Source organism: Macaca fascicularis, chromosome 12 (genome assembly GCF_037993035.2).
Source record: "Macaca fascicularis isolate 582-1 chromosome 12, T2T-MFA8v1.1".
Classification (NCBI taxonomy): domain Eukaryota; kingdom Metazoa; phylum Chordata; class Mammalia; order Primates; family Cercopithecidae; genus Macaca; species Macaca fascicularis.
Window position 1 is genome coordinate 124,928,348 of NC_088386.1, and position 19,639 is coordinate 124,947,986.

The 19,639-nt window shown below is 39.0% G+C and overlaps 1 protein-coding gene across 2 annotated transcripts in view; it reads right to left on the minus strand.

The window, feature by feature from the left end:
* Nucleotides 1-3,053: 3,053 nt before the first annotated feature.
* PID1 (phosphotyrosine interaction domain containing 1) overlaps nucleotides 3,054-19,639 on the minus strand; it is a 253,499-nt gene continuing 236,913 nt past the window's right edge. For both annotated transcript variants that reach the window (XM_065526196.2, XM_045367824.3), the window contains one exon: nucleotides 3,054-5,184. In XM_065526196.2, coding sequence (XP_065382268.1) covers nucleotides 4,708-5,184 — 477 coding nt within the window. In that variant the 3' untranslated portion in view covers nucleotides 3,054-4,707. The remainder of the gene's footprint in view (nucleotides 5,185-19,639) is intronic.

Sequence of the window (19,639 nt, forward strand, 5' to 3'; positions counted from 1 at the left end):
TATGTATATAAAATATATATGTGTGTGTGCATATTTTTAAAAAGGTATAGGTATAAAAGTATTGGTAATTATTGGTAATTCATTTACCAGAACATTCAAAAAAAAAAAAAAAAAAAACCACTTTCCCCATAAGATTGGGTCTTAGATTCAACAAAACGGGTTTATTTGCATATGTCCAAAGTAAGATGGTTCAGATTTTTCTGCTTCGTAGCAATTTGCTTTTACCCATCCAGATGTTTTTCTTTCTAAGCTTGGGTTTAAGCATCATACGTAGTTTTCTTCTGGTGACTATTATCAATTGGTGCCACTTCAGAAGGAGCAGCACAAGTTCTCAAGCTGGACAATGTATCCCATAAAATTATTCCAAGAGCCAAATCTTGGCATCTCACAGGAAAATTTCTTGAAGATCAATAAGAATCTGGAATAAGATTAATATAAGAATAAGAACCTCTGATGCTTACGGGAATCTTCACCTTCACTCTAGTTTAAGGTGTATCTGGGAGATGGAAAGATACTTAAGAAATTGCTTAAGCTATGAAGAAGCAAGTTGTCATCAAGTCCTACCTGACTGAAAAAGAATAAATCCATAAAAGGAATGTAGGGTAATCTGCGGTGTTCCACAATCTGGTCTAATTTTGTGTCAGTGGATCACCAACCAAAAATGTGTTCTCTGGAATTCAGAGCACATATGCTCTTCCCTTCTAAAACGTGAGAAAGTCTGAAAAGTGTCATGTAAATAAACACCTAAGGCAGAAAAAAAAGAGAAGGCAGAAAGAAGGAAAGAGGAAGGATGAAAGAAGAAACGGAGAAATGAGAAAAAGTAGGAGAGAGTGCATAAGGAAAACAATGTTTTCTAAAGTATCAATTTGGGGAAAACCCAGCTGAATTCACATGCTTTATACTGTCAGAAAGTAAAAACACTCCCTCCCAACATACTCTCTCTTCTCTTTCAGCGACAGAAATGAACAGGAACAACCGCATGACAGGAGTGCTGAGCTCTGCTAAATGCAGGTGTCTTAAAATGCAGCATCTGTCTGCTTCCCTGGGATAATGTTCATTTTATTTCAATCATGTGACATTGAGTATCTAACATTGTTTTCCTATGTATAATCAGCCACAATTTCCTTTTGGAATTAGGTAAGGGGCAATGTTTTTCTTCAATAGCCATTTGCTCACCTTTGGAGAACTGAGCAAGGGAGTCGCTAGGATACCTTTCGGGGTTTCAAGACTCTGTCCTAGAACTTGCTAATCGACAAAACACACGGTGATCTTTCCTTCCATCTGTCTATCCCTCCATCCATCCTGCCGGCCAGCTAACAGAAACTAAATGAGTTCCTCCCAAGTGCCTGGTCCTGCCATAGGAGCTGGCAATAAACGTGAACAAAAGAGATAAAACCCTCATCTCAAAAACATTGACATCCAAGGAGTTTAAACAGACATTTACATAATTATACAAATAAATATGTAATTAAAAACTGCAATGAACGACATGAAGGAACATGACAAGAGGGCATAGAATCCTGTAACAGAAGGACTTGATTGAGAATGTTAACATTTTCTCAGAAAAACAAAACAAGCAACACAGGCATCTTGATTTTTGTAGAAGTAGAAAAATTTGTCGATTTTTGCCTATAGCCGTTAAAATACTTAAGCAAAACTTCATATTATGTTATCTGGGCTCAAAAAAATTCTTGGGACTTTGCTTTTAATACTGTTGGTGTCAAAAATACTTCAAAAATGAACAGCAAAGAATGCTTATTTATAACAGTTTAGTGTGCTACTTTCAAATAAACTAGAAGGTTTTAAGAGGAATAGAAATGAAAAATCCAAAAGAGGTAGACCTTGTCTTGACAGAGCCACAGCCCTGGACCAGAAGTCAGAAGTTTCTAGTCTCATCAATCATGCCCTAGCTGTGCTACCATGGCCAAGTGATGTAATCTCTCTTGGGCTGAGTTTCCTCATCTCTGAAATAACTGCTATGCCCGCCTATGAGGTTCTTCTCAGGAGCATCTGAGTAAGTACTTTGTGATCACTAGCATAGAAAACATAGTACAAAAAGTGGGCATATAAAGTATCAAAAAATAATAATGCAAAGCTGAATCACCCTTCAGAGAGGAATTAGGATTGGCCATCCCAGAAGACTTCATTAGCTATTTGGAAAATATCATTGTGTATCTATCTTTAAATTGCTGCCAATAATCCCAGGCAAAAACTCATGCCAATATTCTCAGAGTCAATTACTTAGCACGTCACACTTGGTACTCTGAAAAAACAAACAAACAAAAAAACTAGCAAATGCTTCCTGCAATAAATAAACATGTGTGCACTTAGGATTCAACTTAACTTGTACTCAGTGAGGAAAAGGACACTGTTGAAATACATGCTGGCTGTTTTTTTCTCTTTTTTTTTTTTCTTTTTCTTCTTTTTAAATATATATTCAAGGACAACAGAGAAACTGAAATTGGGAAAAGTTTGACCTGAGAGAACTGCCATTTCAATCAGAGGAGTTAGGTTATAATTTTTGCTTGAATTCATCTCTTTATAACAGGCACCTATACTTTTACTTTGGAAGCCTTCATATTTGTTATTGATTCCATGAAGGGCATTGCTCAAAAAACACAGGCTCCATGGTCACCTGTCTTCCTTGTTTAATAGGGCTATTCTGAGATGTCACAGCCTGGAGGAGACATTCTTTAACCAGTCCCATCAGAAAAAAAATGACTCAGTGTTTACCTTCCAGGATTTCAGTATAGGTTCTTCAAAGACATACATGAGATTTTTGTAAATAGCAATATCTACAATGTGTTCTGGAAGACTCTGCACTGAAACAAACCCACCTTACTAAAGAACTATTTCAACTGTTGCCACGTCACCATCTCAGGGGCATGGAGAAACTAAAAACAAATTGAGCATTTAGAAAATAAAACTAGATTTTTAAACACAATCAAGGAATAGGTTATTTATGACACGGTTTAAAAATATTTTTGATACAACTACTTGATCTAATTTGTTCTTCATGTTTTTATTGCTTGAAAGAGGACAGACACATAAAGTATGAAACTCCTCAGCTTTATTAATGCAAACATATTTTTATTAAAGAATGAATGCATTTATGCTAAAGAATAGCTTACATATGTTGTAAAGCAACAAGCATATCTTCAAGAAGTGAGTCCTCTTCAATATGACTCCATGCTTATTCTACATGCCTGAAAACTGGGCCCACACACAGGGGCACACGTACACGCACACGAACGCAGATACGGACACACAGATACGCAGACCGAAATGCTGACACCATCACTCTCTAGATTGGATTAGCTCTCATTTAAGGCTTCTTAGGTGCTGCAGTGCCCCTAATATTACCAGGATTGAAAAGAGACGTTTAGGAAGGAGCAGCATGACTTGGAAAAGTAGTCATCTGCTCTTGGCCTCCAATGTATGTATTTTAACAAATACTTACAATTTCATTCTATGTTGACTCTGTGTTTTTAATGTTTCAAGAACCATGAAACTGAGAAATCTCAGGATTTTTTTTTAGCGAGAACTTCTCATTCAAAATTTTAAAAAATGGGCAATTCTGACCCTAAGATATCATCGATTTTATGATAACGCAATAAGATTTCCCTTTAGGTTAAGATGATGTGGGTTCTCTAGACAAGCCAAGATTATCTCATTCTCTATCTAAGTGCGATGCTGAGTGATGGAAGCGAGGCTTCCGTGGTGATACCAAATTGGATTTGAAGCTTGCCATCAAGGATGCATCGGACAGGACCATTCATTAAATAAGTTACCATAAATCTCAGCTGGATAAAAGGAGAGCTGACATAGAGTGTGTTCACTTGTTGGTCACTCATTACCCTTTGCCAAGGCTTCTGTTGTTGGGGTTGTTGTTCTAAACTCCTGGTTTGTTTGACTGTTTATTTCATTTGCTTGATTGGTTTCTTCCTTTTGGTGTCCTGCAATGTATGTTGAGATTCCATCCCTCTAGGGATGTGAGAAGGGGAAAGAGGGTGGATAGGGCAGGAGGAGGGAAAGGGAAGGGGCCATTAGTAATTGCAAGTATTCTAAGAAAATAGATGAAGTGAATACAATAAGAGGGTACTACTTGGTATATTTATGTAAATAAAAGCATTATCTGTAACTGTGAATTAACTGCCAACTATCAGGTTGTTAGTTGTAAAGCTCAATAAAGGCTGTGCTGATTTGCATACAGAGGAGGGCATCTGCCCTGGGAGAGGAACAGAGATATTTCTTCCTCCCTGTGGCCAGCGTCCCCATCAGCACCCTGCCCATCCCACTGGAGATCCCATAGGTGCCCCTAACATTCTTGTGGAATTTCATAAGGCAGACTGGAATGGCCCATCCAATAACAGCTGCAGAGTATTTGCCTGAGAGTGGTGAAAACTGGCATGGAGCTCTCCCACAGAGAGGCATTGGGAAATGAGAAAAACAAGAAGAGAGTCTAGAACCTTCCTCCCCATCCACACTCCCACCCTCCTCACAGTCACAGCAGCAGCAGGTTTCAATGTAACGTAATTACTTTAATGATACATTTCTTTAGATTTAGAATTGCTCTTCTGAATTTAAAAAGCTTGGTCAGCCAATAGTTTGGCAGTCTTTTCATCCCAAATTTGAAACGTTGCTTACTCATCCATTCCCTTGAACTCCGTGACCAATGCTGCCTTTGCTGAAGCGTCTCAAGTTCATTCAGCCGTCATCGGATTCCAATTCCTGGGAAACCTCTTCGGAGGAGCTGTTGCTGTGGATCCGCCCGTCACTCTTCATACTGTGGAAAGTCTTCCTGAAGGCCTCCATCATGGCGTGGGCCAGTTTCTTGGCCTCGAGCTTGCTCTCGCACTCCACGGCGTGGCAGTCCATCTGGTAGGACAGGTCGTCATTGATCTCCCTGTACACCCAGGCGAAGATGTTGGGGCTCACGTTGTGGTCGGCGGTGCAGTAGGCGATGCGGGCCACCTGAAAGGTATCCATGTGCACTGTGGCCTCCCCTTTGTGGTCGAGGTGATGGAGCCACACTTGGAATGGCCGGATTTCCAGGAGGGCATTGGCTGGAAAGACATCCTCTCGGGCTAGCGTGTGCTTCTTCCAGAGCTCAATGACCGGCTTTTCTGTGCAGCCTGACAAAAATTGCATGCCAGTGGTGGAGACTTTGCCCAGGTAGGTAACCTGCAGATGCAAGAGAGGAAGAAAATGGAGGCATCAGCAGAAGGCTCTTTGTTCTGATAGACTGAGTGAGTAGGTGTTTCACACAGTCACGGTGTCACAGTGGGAAGGTGAACACACTTCTGTCTTGCTCCCTGAAAGAATAACTCATCAGAATTTCTATCTTTTCTAACAAGTTGCCTACTTGGCAAATGTATTGAAATTATTTGAATAGAGCTGGATTTTAAAATCTAATTTCTAGAGAACTACTCTCCCTCTCCTTACTCCTTTTTTAAACCCCAATTAAAATGAAGAGTGTGATCTTTTACATAACTTGTCATTTCTTTAACATCATAAAGTCACTCAAAATTTATTTTCAGCCAAACGCACACATAATTGAATAATATGAAGGAATCAAAAGGACACTGCGTTGCAAAAACAAAATCTTTATTTAACTTATCTCCTAGCCTGGGTCTCTTTCCAAATCTCTCAATGTTTGATTTCACTTAGGCTGCCTGCTTCTAATGCCAAGGACGCAAAAACTGTTCTCTTGAAATTATGGCCTAAAGCATGATAGTTTTCCTTCCCAAGATAATTTTTAAAAGTAACAGCAGTGCCCAGTTGTTTTTTAACCTAAACTGTTTTTGAACTGATGAGCATCTGGTGATCTGATAATCAACGAAAGATGTACAGATGAATTAAGAGTAGAATGCTGGCTTATCACTTAGCTAGATGGCAGTGTGAAAACTAAGAAGAATAATTCCAAAAGATTCAAATACTGTCTTTTTAAAAACTTGTTTATAATATGCCAAGAAGGGATTTTCATTCTTTCATTGTTTTATTCATCCCACAAAATACATAGAATTACTATTATTGGAGCATAGGCGCTATGGGGAGGCATAAGATTTAAGAGATCATCTAAGAAATAACATGAAATAGTATATACTTACATTTAAAATTAGTGACACAAATAGAAACACTATGAATGCAAGGAGAGAAAGACCAGAAGAAGGTCCGTGGAAACAGTGAGAACTGAGAGGGGACATTCGGTCACAATGATGCCAAACAATGTTTCTGTTTACTGGGACAATACAGGCCACATATAAAAAATTAAAACACAGAAGTAAAGTACTATTGTATCTTTGTGACAAGAGTAGTCCCTTTAAGAAGGTAACTTTTTAATAAAGATGTGTAAGGGTGGTACATCACAGAAGTATTTATTGGGACCCTCTTATACACAATGGCAATCTAACACCTAGGCATGGGGGTTGCTATGAAACTGGGGAGGGCCGAATATCCACAGGAAAGAAATAATTGAATATTAATTCAGAGGACAGTCTTTGAGGCAGGTGAAGTTGAGGTTTAAATCCTGGCTCCACAGTTCACCAGGACAAAACTCTCACCCTTGACACATGCACAGCTATGACTATGATGTAAGGCAGGCCATGTAAAGGGCAAGAAGGGGAACAGCAAAGTACCGTGAGTGTTCAGTGGAGGAGGCAGTGGCATACTGAAGACAGAAGGCCTCAGGAAGAGGCATTGGATTTCAAAGCAATGGCCTGAAACTACACAGGAGCCCAGCAAGTCAAGACGTCTAAAGAGGAGGAGGGAACAGTAAAGGCAAGGCTGCAGTAGAGAAAGTCTCAGCCAGCTTGGACAAAGAGGCTGTGCTAACCTGAGCACACATAAACCCATAGCCTAAGACAGCCCTGGAGCAGAGGCCATGTAAGAGGTCCACGACCTCTGGATAAAAAATAGGCTGACCTTTGCGGGATCGCCCCACATCCAGTCTGAGGAATTGGGGCATCGTTGCTCCTGCTGGAATGCCACTGAAGGGCTAAGGTCCAAGGAGTGCCTGGATGTGATACAGGCTGTGAACTCAGACTTTCCTGATGCCAGGAAGAAAGGTGGATGGGGAGGCCTGACTGATAGCAGAAACACAGCCAGGGGATAAGGGTGGCCTGGATTAGGAACAGAAGCAGTGGGAAAGGACAGGAGGAGGCAAAGGGAATAATATTCCAGGACGAAAACTAACAATACAGGGTGAGTATCCCTTAGATAAAATGCTTGGGACCAGAAGTATTTCAAATTTCAGCTATTTTCAGATGTTGGAATACTTGCATATACATAATGAGATATCTTGGGGAGATAACCTAAGTCTGAACATGAAATTTATTTATGATTATGATTCATACATAGCCATTAGTTTTACCTAATATTTTAAATCATTTTATGCATCAAAGTTCATGAAATTGAGCTATCAGAAAGCAAAGGTGTCACTATCTCAGCCACTCATGTGGACAATCTGTGAACGTTTGGCACCAAATAAATTGTGGTGTTTATGCACCAAATAAATTGTGCATAAACAGAAAATGCCAACACATTTAAAAAGGCAGCCCACCCAATGGGAGAAAATATTTGCAAATCATATATGTAATAAGTAATTAATATCTGGAATACATACAGAACACCTAAAAGTCAACGACAAAAAGTAAAAAATCCCAACTTAAAAATGGGTAAAGGTATCCACAGTGGACTGAATAAAGAAAATGTGGTACATACACACCATGTATAAATACTACTCAGCCACGAAAAGAACAAAATCATGTCCTTTGCAACCACATGGATATAGCTGGAGGCCACTGTCTGAAGTGAATGCAGGAACAGAAAACCAAATACCACATGTTCTCAGCATCCAATTCAAACTCTGCACTAATCAAAACATTACGAGCTGTCACCCAAACAATTTAATACGAAGTTACCCTAGCCATCATCCTATTATCCTATTATCAGTTCTACTCATAAGCAGATATTATCGGTTCTACTAATAAGTGGCTCACTCAATTTATATATACTTATTACAACGGTTCTACCAATAAGCAGCTATGATCAGTTCAACTTTTAAGCAGCTATTATCAGTTCTACTAATAAGCAGCTTACTCAATTTATATATACTTATCACAACACAAGAACCCCTCTGACTACTCTTACCACTTGTTTACTCACTTATAAGTAGGAGTAAACATTGAGTACACATGGACATAAAGATGGGAACAACAGACACTAGGGACTACTAGGAGGGGGAGGGTTGTGGGGGTGAGGGTTGAAAACTACCTACCAGGCATCATGCTCACTGCCTGGGTAATGGGATCATTAACACACCAAACCTTGGCAACACACAACTTACCCATATAACAAATCTGCACTTGTACCCCGGGACCTAAAAGTTGAAAAAAGGCTTTAAAAAATAAACTTTCTGTATGGCAATCCCTGGGGGGAAAAATGGGCAATGGAAATTAATAGATATTTTTTGAAGCCCAAAAAAAAAACATGAAAAGATGCTACCATCCTTAGAAAAATGCAAACCAAAACTACAATTAAATACCACTTCACACCTGTTAGGATGGCTGCTAAAAATACAAAAATTAGCCAGGCGTGATGGTGTGCACCTGTAATCCCACCTACTCAGAAGGCTGAGGCAGGAGAATCGCTTGAAACCGGGAGTCAGAGGTTGCAGTGAGCTGAGATCACATCACTGCACTCCAGCCTGGGTGACAGAGTGACACTCTGTCTCAAAAAATAATAATAATAAATAAATTAAAAGTAGAATTACTATATGACTTGTAGTTCCACTTCTGGGTATATATACACCCCAAAGAATTGAAAGATGTGTATCAAAGAGATATTGTACACGTTTATAGCAATACTATTTGCAATAGCTAAAAAGTAGAAGCAATCCAAGTGTCCATTGACAGATGAATGAATAAACAAAACATAGTATATACGTATAAAGGAATATTATTCAGCCCTAAAAAGGAAGGAAATTCTGACAGATACTACAACATGGATGAATTTTGATGACATTATCCTAAGTAAAATACACCAGCCACAAAAAAACAAGTACTGTATGATTCTATTTGTATGAGGTATTTAGAGTAGTTAACATCAAAGAAACAGACCAATTAGAATTGTGGTTGTCAAGGGATTGGGGGAGGGACGAATGAGGAGTTACTGTTTAATGGATGCAGAGTTTCAGCTTTGCAAGATGAAGAGCGTTCTGGAGATGGTTGCTGGTGATAGTTGTGTTCATTATGAATGTATTTAATACCACTGAACTGTGTGCTTAAAAATGGTTAAGATGGTGAGTTTTATGTTGTATGTATTTTACCAAAATAAAAATAAATTAGGGGAAAAGGCATATGGAGGAAATTAACTTTAGTACCTGAAATGAGGTATATTTATTTTTACTATTCACCAAAACTAGAAATAACTATTTTTATGTTTGGCAGAAAAAAATCCTGATTTCCTCTAAAGGCTCTCTCTCTCTTTCTCTGATATTTTTCTAAAAAATTGCATAGAGAAATATATATCATGACATAATTTAAAAATGCTTCTAAAAATCCTTATTGCAAGTTGTAGATGATTCACTACAATGAAAACCAATTTCATAGTAGTAAAATTTTGATAACTAAGAGAAAATATCTTCCTCTTTATAAATATGTATTACTTATAAAATAAACATTGTAAAAGAAATAAAGTTGTATTTTGGAGGTGTACTGGAGAGACGAGTGGAGCACAGATGAGTAGTTTAAATGAGATTATATAAATTTGAAATATATTATCTATATGAAATTATATAAATTCAAAGAAATATTGTTAACAGCTGGGTGCAGTGGCTCACGCCTATAATCCCAGCACTTCAGGAGGCCAAGGCAGGCAGATCATGAGGTCAGGAGTTTGAGACAAGCCTGGCCAATATGGTGAAACCCCATCTCTACTAAAAATACAAAAATTAACTGGGTGTGGTGGCGGACACCTGTAGTCACAGGTACTGGGGAGGCTGAGGCAGAAGAATCACTTGAACCTGGGAGGCAGAGGTTGCAGTGAGTTGAGATCATGCTACTGCACTCCAGCCTGGGCGACAGAACAAGACTCTGTCTCAAAAAAAAAAAAAAAAAAAAAGAAATATTGTTAACAAGTTGGCACTTCTTAAAGAAATACAGGGGCTAGGCGTGGTAGCTCAGGCCTGTAATCCCAGCACTTTGGGAGGCCAAAGTGGGTGGATCACTTGAGGTCAGGAGTTCAAGACCAGCCTGGCCAACATGGTGAAACCCATCTCAACTAAAACTACAAAAATTAGATGGGTATGGTGGTGCACGCCTGTAGTCTCAGCTACTCAGGAGGCTTGAGCAGGAGAATTGATTGAACCTGCAGGAGGCGGAGGTTGCAGCGGGCTATGATGCACCACTGCATTCTAGCCTGGGCAACAGAGTGTGACCTTGTCTCAAAAAAGAAAGAAAAGAAAAGAGAAACATAGGAAAACAATTATCTGAATGGGGCTTCCTAGAAGTGGAATGGAAATAATTCTTTAAAAAGCATGTCCCTAAAAATAGAATGCAAAGGGATAAAATGACGTAGCAAGACCATCTCCCCTCAGAAACTCTTTTAAATCAGCCCTGCTGTTATCCATAATGGCCCAAGTTCCGGAATCCTGACCTATGTCTGTGCACTTTGCTCTAGGAAGTCAATTATTTACTGCCTGTCCACACATTTCTTAATTCTCCCATTAAATTCTCCAGAGTTTGGCATTAACCCATAATGTTGACTCTAAGTCACTGAAAAACTCTATTCAGACCTTTTTTCAAAAAGTGAACTTCTCTCTTTTTATATATATAGTTTAATAGAAATGCATCTTATAGCTCTGATTTTCAAGGGAAATTGAGTAAAAACTGTTTTAAAAAATTAATTGTCTCAAAATACCAATGATTCAGTTATGCTCTGCATGCAACCATGTCCCCTGTGTATTTGGACCATGGAGTTCCCATGTCTGAATAAACAGAAACCTTATAATATGGGCCATTACACCTGTATATTTCTACATCAACACTGTTGCAGGGACTTACTCTAAATATAAATAGAGAGGTCTCCTCCTGCCACAGTTTCTCTCATGTGGGAAAATTCCCTTTAATGTTCTTCTGTGGGCACATCCTCCTTATGAGTAAGAACACAGAACTCAATGTGCAAGGCTGCTTCTGGGGGTTCCACAACCAACATAGCTGTGCACCAATGTCAGGCTTGCTTAAGGAGAATCCTGTTATCCTGTCTATGAAAGAGGTGAATTCTTTCTAGATGAATCATAGGCCCTGTCTTTAAGAGTTGCCATCTTCCAGAGCCACAAAGTAGACAGAAAACATCATCTTATAAAATTGGTCACAAAATGTGTCCAAAATGATACACAGATTTTTCTTTAAGCCTTCACCACCCAGGGTGCTGGAACAAAGGGACTTGAAAGGCGAGAAGAGTAGTCTTCAGGAAAAGTAACAACTAGCTGGAAATTGCAGTAAATACCAGCTTCTTTTCTATGGTGGCAGAAACAGGCACTGGGCACGAAACTTATTACAAATGAATCATTCTGAGAGAAATAAAATGAACACTTTCCCCATGTGTCATTCCATGGCATAAACCAATGTCCCAAACACAGACATTTGCAATGTGTGTAAATAGACTTGCCCAACCCCAACTGAAGAAGTTATTTGAGAATATTCACAGCCTGTGAAAATATAGAGAGGCTGTGAAGCCAAGGGACCCGCCAGAGTGTCTGCAGTGTTCACAGCATCGGATCAGGAGACAGCAGTGTCCTCAGAATCTCTCCTTCCAACTCATGAGTTTTCCAACACCCCAGCCAGCTCTTCATTCATGAATCACCATTCCCTGCCCATCTGTGTCAAAACAAACTTGGTTGCCTGAAAGTTATACTTCTGGCTGAGCAGTACCATTTGTTTCCCTTGGTGGCCGGTCCGTACTTCATTCTGGCCTGAGAAGCTGCTGTTTTGAACCTGACTCACCTCACGCTAGATTGGAGAGTGGGATGAAAAGGGTCATATCAAGGGTTCCCAAACAAAGATGGAAGATGGGATGGATGATTGTACAAGAACCCAAGCACCTGGTTTCCTGGAGTTCTTCGACTTTCCAAGCTGGATGAGCCCAGCTTCACAAGCTTAGCTTGGGTTCCACTTACTGCTGGGCTTCTCAAGAATGACAAGCCAAGAATAAACTGGAGGCCTCTCTTGAGATATAAAAGACTTTGCTGTAACTAACACAAGAACAGAAAACCAAACGCCGCATGTTCTCATTCATAAGTGGGAGCTGAACAATGAGAACACATGGACACAGGGAGGGGAACATCACACAACGGGGCCTGTTGGGGGCTGGGGGCCTAGGGGAGGGAGAGCATTAGGAGAAATAACTAATGTAGATGACACGTTGATGGGTGCAGCAAACCACCATGGCATGTGTATGCCTATGTAATAAACCTGCACGTTCTGCACATGTATCCCAGAACTTAAAGTATAATAAAAAAATAAAAATAAAATTTGCTGTTTTTCCTTTGTCTGTAGGACATAAAATATGTACCCAGCTGACATAAAATAGCATGATAGGAAAGGAGAATGGAGGAAACTTTGCTGGGAATCCTAATAGTCTTTGGGTTCCAAGGCAGAAGATGAGAAAAAGAAAAGCCGCTCTTAACCCTGGGCAAAATACCAGAGTCAAGCTCTTCTTCCATCACATGAATTCCCACCTGCACATTCCAGAGAAAAGGCTAAGGGTGCAACACAGAGATTTACGACCTCACTTGAATCCACTGCTTTCTTGCTGGCCACAGAGGCGAGGAATTCACTGGGCACTTTGAAGAGTGGAGATGGATCTACATGCCAATTTCTCAACAATCTAAATCACAAACACTGATTGGATAATTATGACCACGAACCTGTATTACAAGCTTTAAGCCATGAAGAAAGTATTAAAAGATAGATGCTGTTCATAGTGAAATCTATGAAATTATTGTCAGCACGATAATACATTTTGGAGGTCTAGAAGAATGCAGAGGGAAGACACAAAGGGGGCTACTAGAACCAATTCCTGGTTCCTGGGAATCACTAACAGGAACAGGACCAGTGGCAGGACTTACTCTATGCCAGGTACTTGGCTAAATGCTTTATATGGATCATTAATCCTCATAATAATTCCATAAGGTATATAATAGCTGTTTCATAGATTAGGGAACTTGTAAGAGGCTGAAGTAACTTGCCCAAGGTCACAGAGTGGCCAGAACTTGAACCTGGACAGTAGGACCCAGAAACCTGGCTCACATTTGCCACATCCTAACTGCCCTTCCCAAGGCTGGTCCCTTTAGACTTGTGGTGAGCCTGCCAACAGGATCCTCTCTGGCTCCTCCTGGAGCTCCCTGCCCAGTTTCAGCATCAGCCATCAAGGAGTTGCAGGTCCTCCATCAGTCTCCCTGGACCCTGGAGAAACCCATAAAAATAGCAAAGGGGAGTGGTAATCTGGGAACTATTTTCAATACTTCAAAAGGGCAGAGAAAAGCTGTTTTCTGACAGTGTCTCTTTTATTGTGTGTGTGTGTGTGTGTGTGTGTGCGCGTATAATATGTGTGTATATATATAATGTGTGTATATATGTGTGGATATATAATATATATAATATTGTGTGTGTGTGTGTATATATATATAAGCAAAAAATGAATTCACATTTACATAATGTGATTTATTGGGCAAATAAAATTGCTCTAAACATGGAGCCTATGACAGAAAATATGTACCTGTCAATGATCACATTGGAACACAATGATCAAAACTAGGCCACTCATTTTCCACTGAGAAGTCAGTGGCAGTCCCAGAGCCCACCAGTGAGAGAATCAGTTCTTGGGCCCATGTCTCCCAACTCTAAGAAAAATGTTCCTTCCGTCTCAGCTTGTGACTCCTTAAGCTAACTTCTATAATAAGGCATATAATTAGACACAGTGATGGCTGATTTTATGTATGGATTTGGGTAGGGCATGGTGCCCACTCTTAGGTCAAACACCAGCCTAAATGTTGCTGTGAAGATATTCTTTTTTAGATGTGATTAACATTTAAATCAGTAGACTATGAATAAAGCAGATTACACTTCATAATGTAGGTAGGTCTCATCCAATAAGGTTAAGACCTTAGTAGAGAGAACAGATGCCCCAAGAAGGAAGAAAATCTGCCTCTAGACTGATTTCTGACTCAAGACTGCAACACCTCTTCCCTGGGTCTCCTGTCTGCCCACCTTCCCTTAAAATGTTGGAACTTGCCAGACCCTACAATCATGTGAGTCAATTATTTTAAAGATATGTCTCTGTCTCTCTCTCTCTCTCTCTCTCTCAATCTCTCTCTCTCTCCCTCCCTCCCTCCCCCTACTCACAAACACACACACACATACACATACACATATAAATGGGTCAATCATTTATATGTATGTGTGTGTACCAACCTAACACCACTCATTTGTTACAAATGTAATGACTCTGATACCCAAAGATCTGAGAACACTTGCCCCAAATCCCACAGCTGGTCTCAGAAAAGTGAGATGTAGAACCCAAGTCTTCCACCACAAAACAAAAGCTCTTTCCACTGCTTTCCACTTCCTCTTTCACTTGAAGAGGATTCAGACACCTTAGTTTCAATTCTTATATCATTTACCTTTTCTCTGGCCATTTCTTCAAGAGTCCATATTGAGACCAAGACCTAGTCAGGGACAGCAAAATGTAATGGTCACCCTACCAAGGCTTTTTAAACATCCTGCAAGGTGGTTGGAGTCAAAGGCAGTTAAACTGTCCTTAATTAGAGATGTGTTTGCATAGCCCAGGGATTTTAAATTATAATGCGTCAATCATTGAAAGAAAACAACAGTGCAGCATAGTTAATATTCAGACATCATATTCCTAAAGAACTCTGACATGGTGTTTAACAAAGCAGACCATTCCCACTTCAAAGAATAATTCCAAAAAGCAAACGTTAAATCTGTGCCATGTTGGTTCTTACCCTACCTCTCATGCATTGTGTATCAACATACTAGACAACACATGTTAAAAAATTGCTCTTGGAGCCCAACACTATGGTGGGTAGGACTTTGCACATCCCTCAATAAAGGCAGTTGAAACCCTCAGAAGGTCAACCCAAGAGGCTTGGTCTCAGCTCAGAGTACGCCTGGGCATCCTTTTTGGTTGCAATCGCTCCAGAGTCCTCCCCCTCAGCCCTACAGGCTTCTGTGTGTCATCCTCAGGAAGCTCAAATGACTTTGAATCAAAGCTAGGGTTTTTTCTTGTGTTTGATTTGTTGTCAGAGTGAGTCTTTGATACCATTTTGGGGTCTGTCTTTTGGCAGATCTACTTCACTTCATCAGGATAAAGGTGGATCTAGGCCGGGTGTGGTAGTTCATGCCTGTAATCCTAGCACTTTGGGAGAATGAGGCAGGCAGATCATGAGGTCAGGAGGTCGAGACCAGCCTGGCCAACACAGTGAAACCCCGCCTCTACTAAAAACACAAAAATTAGCTGGGCGTGGTGGCAGGCACCTGTAACACTTCAATCTGGGCAACAGAGCTAGACTCCAACTCAAAAACAAAACAAACAAACAAACAAAAAAACAACGAAAATGGATCTAGCTGTCCTATGGCTAGACTGGGATGAAGCTCACTAATTGTCATTCTCCATGAGGCTACCCTCCAAGTCTTCTGCCTAATGTCTGCTTAGCCAGGTTTACTTGCCTGACCAGGAAGTAGAGGGTAAACTTAGCTGCCTAAACAAGGCCTTCCTCTAACTTTATCAGTCTGCTTTTGTTCGTTTTTCTAAATGGAATGATTATGACGCAGAAAGGCATACAGACTTACTCTTAATTTTTTTAATAGACTCAAACGTGCCAATTTCATAAAGTACACAATCTCTAGGGCACATTTATGCACATGCCTTGATTGGGAGATATTTTTTTCAGTAACTTTCCTAAAGCTAAAAATATTGAGAAAATTTAAAAAATGTTTAACACTTTTCCCCAAGTATTTGCATAGGTTATGTTGACATAATCTATAAAAATATTAATAGAAATTTTATTAGGAAATGTATGTTTTATTATAGAAATATATACCATGGAGGAAAATGTATCAAGACCCAATATCAAGTAATAACTAAGTACTATTTTTGAACTCTAGCAAAGAGGTGAACATTCCTTCATCTGTTAAATACAGCATGTGCCCCACAATTAGGGAGCAAAATGACAGATTTATTTCTGCTATTTGTATTATAACTTCGTTCCAATGATGCAGAGTGACTTGAGATTTTGTGCCCCATTTTGCACTTATCAAGCAGTCCCCATGTGCAATTTGTCCTGTCAATTGGCTCTTGGATGTGTGAAGCTTGGAAATACTGTCATTGTCACTGTCAAAGACAGAAGCGATTTATCTTGAAGGTACTGAAGTGTGCCCCTGAAGACAAAGTCACTTAATAAAAATGACACCACATTGAAATACACATCCCCTCATGTGGCCCCTTCTGGTGAGCTGGCCTTAGGATGATGAAACCTGGAGCTGTTCCACCCAGCGGCCCAAGAACAATTTATTTCCTGACAGGTCTGATACCTCTCCCTCTGCTTTCTAGTCAGAAGAGTATACTGAAAAGCCACAGAAATTCAGCAGAGCTCTCTAGGCCCTAACACGCTCACAATGAGAAAATTCTCTAAATGATAAATCGATATCAAGCGCACTGCTTGAGAGTCATCCTGACAAATGGATTCAAGGGACAAACAGTGCGGCGGGGGAAAAGTGTCACCAATTTTAGTCCTTGGAGCACTTTATCAATTCATTTTCTTTTGTGCACAACTCATTAGGAATGGATCACAGACGGCCCTAAACATTTAGAAAGAATAACATTGAGACACCGTGTGGTTAGAGGTCATAAACACACAAATCTACTGGCTACAAGTCCAGAGATCCTAGTAAGCAACCAGTGGAGATTTGGAATACAAGAAGGAGGGGTACACTGAAGCTAATTAGACATGGAATTGCTACATATTCTAGAGAAATGAAGACATGTTTAAATACAAACCTTTATATGAATGTTCATAACTTTATTTGCAATAGCCAAAAACTAGCAGTCTAGATGTCTTTCATCAGATAAATGGTTAAGTAAACTGTAGTACATCCATATCATGGGATACCACTCCTCAGCAATAAGAAGGAATAACCTTTGATATGTGGAACAATTTGGATGAATCTCTAGGGAATTATACTGAGTGAAAGTCAGCCTCCAAAGGTTACATACTATATGATTCCATTTATATATAAATTTTGATATAACAAAACCTTAGAACTGGAGAACAGATTACTGGTTGTCAGGGATTAGGGACGGGGACTACATTTTATTTATAATTATCAAAATGTATCATATATTTGTTGTTCCAATCAATGGATATTAATACTAATTGTAAGGATAATTCAAACCAAAGAAATATTTAAACTTAAAGATGTATTGTTACAGAAAATAATTTTTGAAAATTTCAATTGTTTATACATTTTTCTTGCAGAGAAAATATGACAGGGTAGACAATAAATGATTGAGCAACAGTTATGAAATCCACTCTCTCCCTTTATGAGGGAGAAAAGGAGGTAACCCTAGAGAAAGAAAGAACCTAGTCTAATCTTATTGTCAACTTGTTAATTACCACATCTTCTGCTGTTTGCAAGTAAGCAAATCCTTGTCTGTGAAATTCTTCTTGTAGGATATACCTGCTTGCCTAGAATCGGTAAACAAACCTGAAATATGTGAATTTATGGCATATAGCTTCCAAGAAAGAATCTCACAATGTAACTAAGTATAAAATGGAGATGTTTCAAGATTAAAAGGGTGCCCTCTACTTAAGTAATGTCACTGTATACAGTATTAGGTATTTTCTGTGCCAATTTGAGCCAGACTATACATAATGCAGCGAGAAAGGATTGAGGGTGCTGTACTGACAGTCCTAGCTCACATTCATTCTGTTTTGCTTGTGCTTTCTAATTATTTGATTCTTTGTAATTATTAGTAAAGTTTGGTACTAGATGAGCTTTTTTATTTGAATATCCAATTCTTTGTGTAATCTCACAGAGTAATAAATAAAAGACTCAACCATAAACTTATATTAGGTTGAAATTCTATGTGGAAAATAGAAGGGCTATTAAAGTTCAAGGAAAAACAAACACAAAATTTATGATTATTAAAGAAGAGCTTGTTCGTGATATTTTTAAAGAGAGGCCAGCTTGGTGTTTAGATTATATTAGCTACACTTAAAAGAGCCATGTAGAAAATTATTTAAAATAACAGTCTTTAACATATGCCAGAAATTATATCCCTTGCAACTATTTAACTTAGAACAAAAATATTTGATATGTACTTAATAATGTGTGGTTAACTAGAATATTAATATATTTGGTAGAAAACTGAATGAAATCCTTAGATTATCTCTTACGTGACAGAGTCTTATTTAAAATATCTACTCATAGTATTACATAATTAGAGAAATGCAAATTAAGACAACACTGAGATACCTCTCTCACCAGACATACTAATGAAAAGTAAAATGTATGGCCCATATTCTGTTAGCAAGGCTGCAGAGAAACAGACACACATATATTGATGGTTGGAATGCAACTTAGTATAACCCTTTTGGAAGGGAACTGTCATTCTATAACAAAATTCTGTATGTCTTTTGAATCATCAAGATCATACCTAGGAATTTACACTGAAGATACTCTTCAACATGAGAACACATAATCACAGTTTATCCAATGTTGCATTATTTGTAATCGTAAGATACACAAAACAATCTAAATGCTCGTACCAAATAAAGCAGTTGAATACATTACAGTAAATCCATCTAATCTACTATTCAACATGTGTATTTGAAAATGAGTGAGAAAGAAGAAGAAGAAAAAAAAGGCTGGGCACAGTGGCTCACGCCAGTAATTCCAGCATTTTGGGAAGCTGAGAAGGGTGGATCACCTGAGGTCAGGAGTTTGAGACCAGCCTGGCCAACATGGTGAAACCCCGTCTCTACTAAAAATACAAAAAAAATCGCGCCACTGCAACCCCAGCCTGGGCAACAAAGCAAGACACTGTCAAAAAAAAAAAAAAAAAAAAAAAGGAAAAAAAAGTTAAAAAAAAAAGGGGGGGGGGTTTGTGTAAGCAAGTAGGGGAAGTGAAAGCATATATTTTTATATATTTGTTTGTGAACAAAGAAACCAGAAGAAAAAAACTGATTACCAACATGCAGTGGTTGCTTGGGAATGGGGTTAAAATAATGGGGATGTGGGAATGGGTAGAAGGCATGAAGAAGTGATACTTCTTTAAGTATACCTTTTTGTATAGTTGTGACTTTCAGAATCATGGATACAAAAATTAATACAATCAAGAGAAACCGGGTGAAAATATTCAACATATAACCAAAATAAAAATGAGTAAACCTAACTGGATTGCAAATGAAAAACAGAACTGCAGTGAAGAGAGGAAAAAGCAAGCTCAAATAACATTTTAACATGGTATTTGGACAATATTCCCTCTGGCTAAAGACAGAAAAACTATAAACCATTATTGTACTTTAGTTAGTAGATTTATTTTTCAAAGTGCCCTA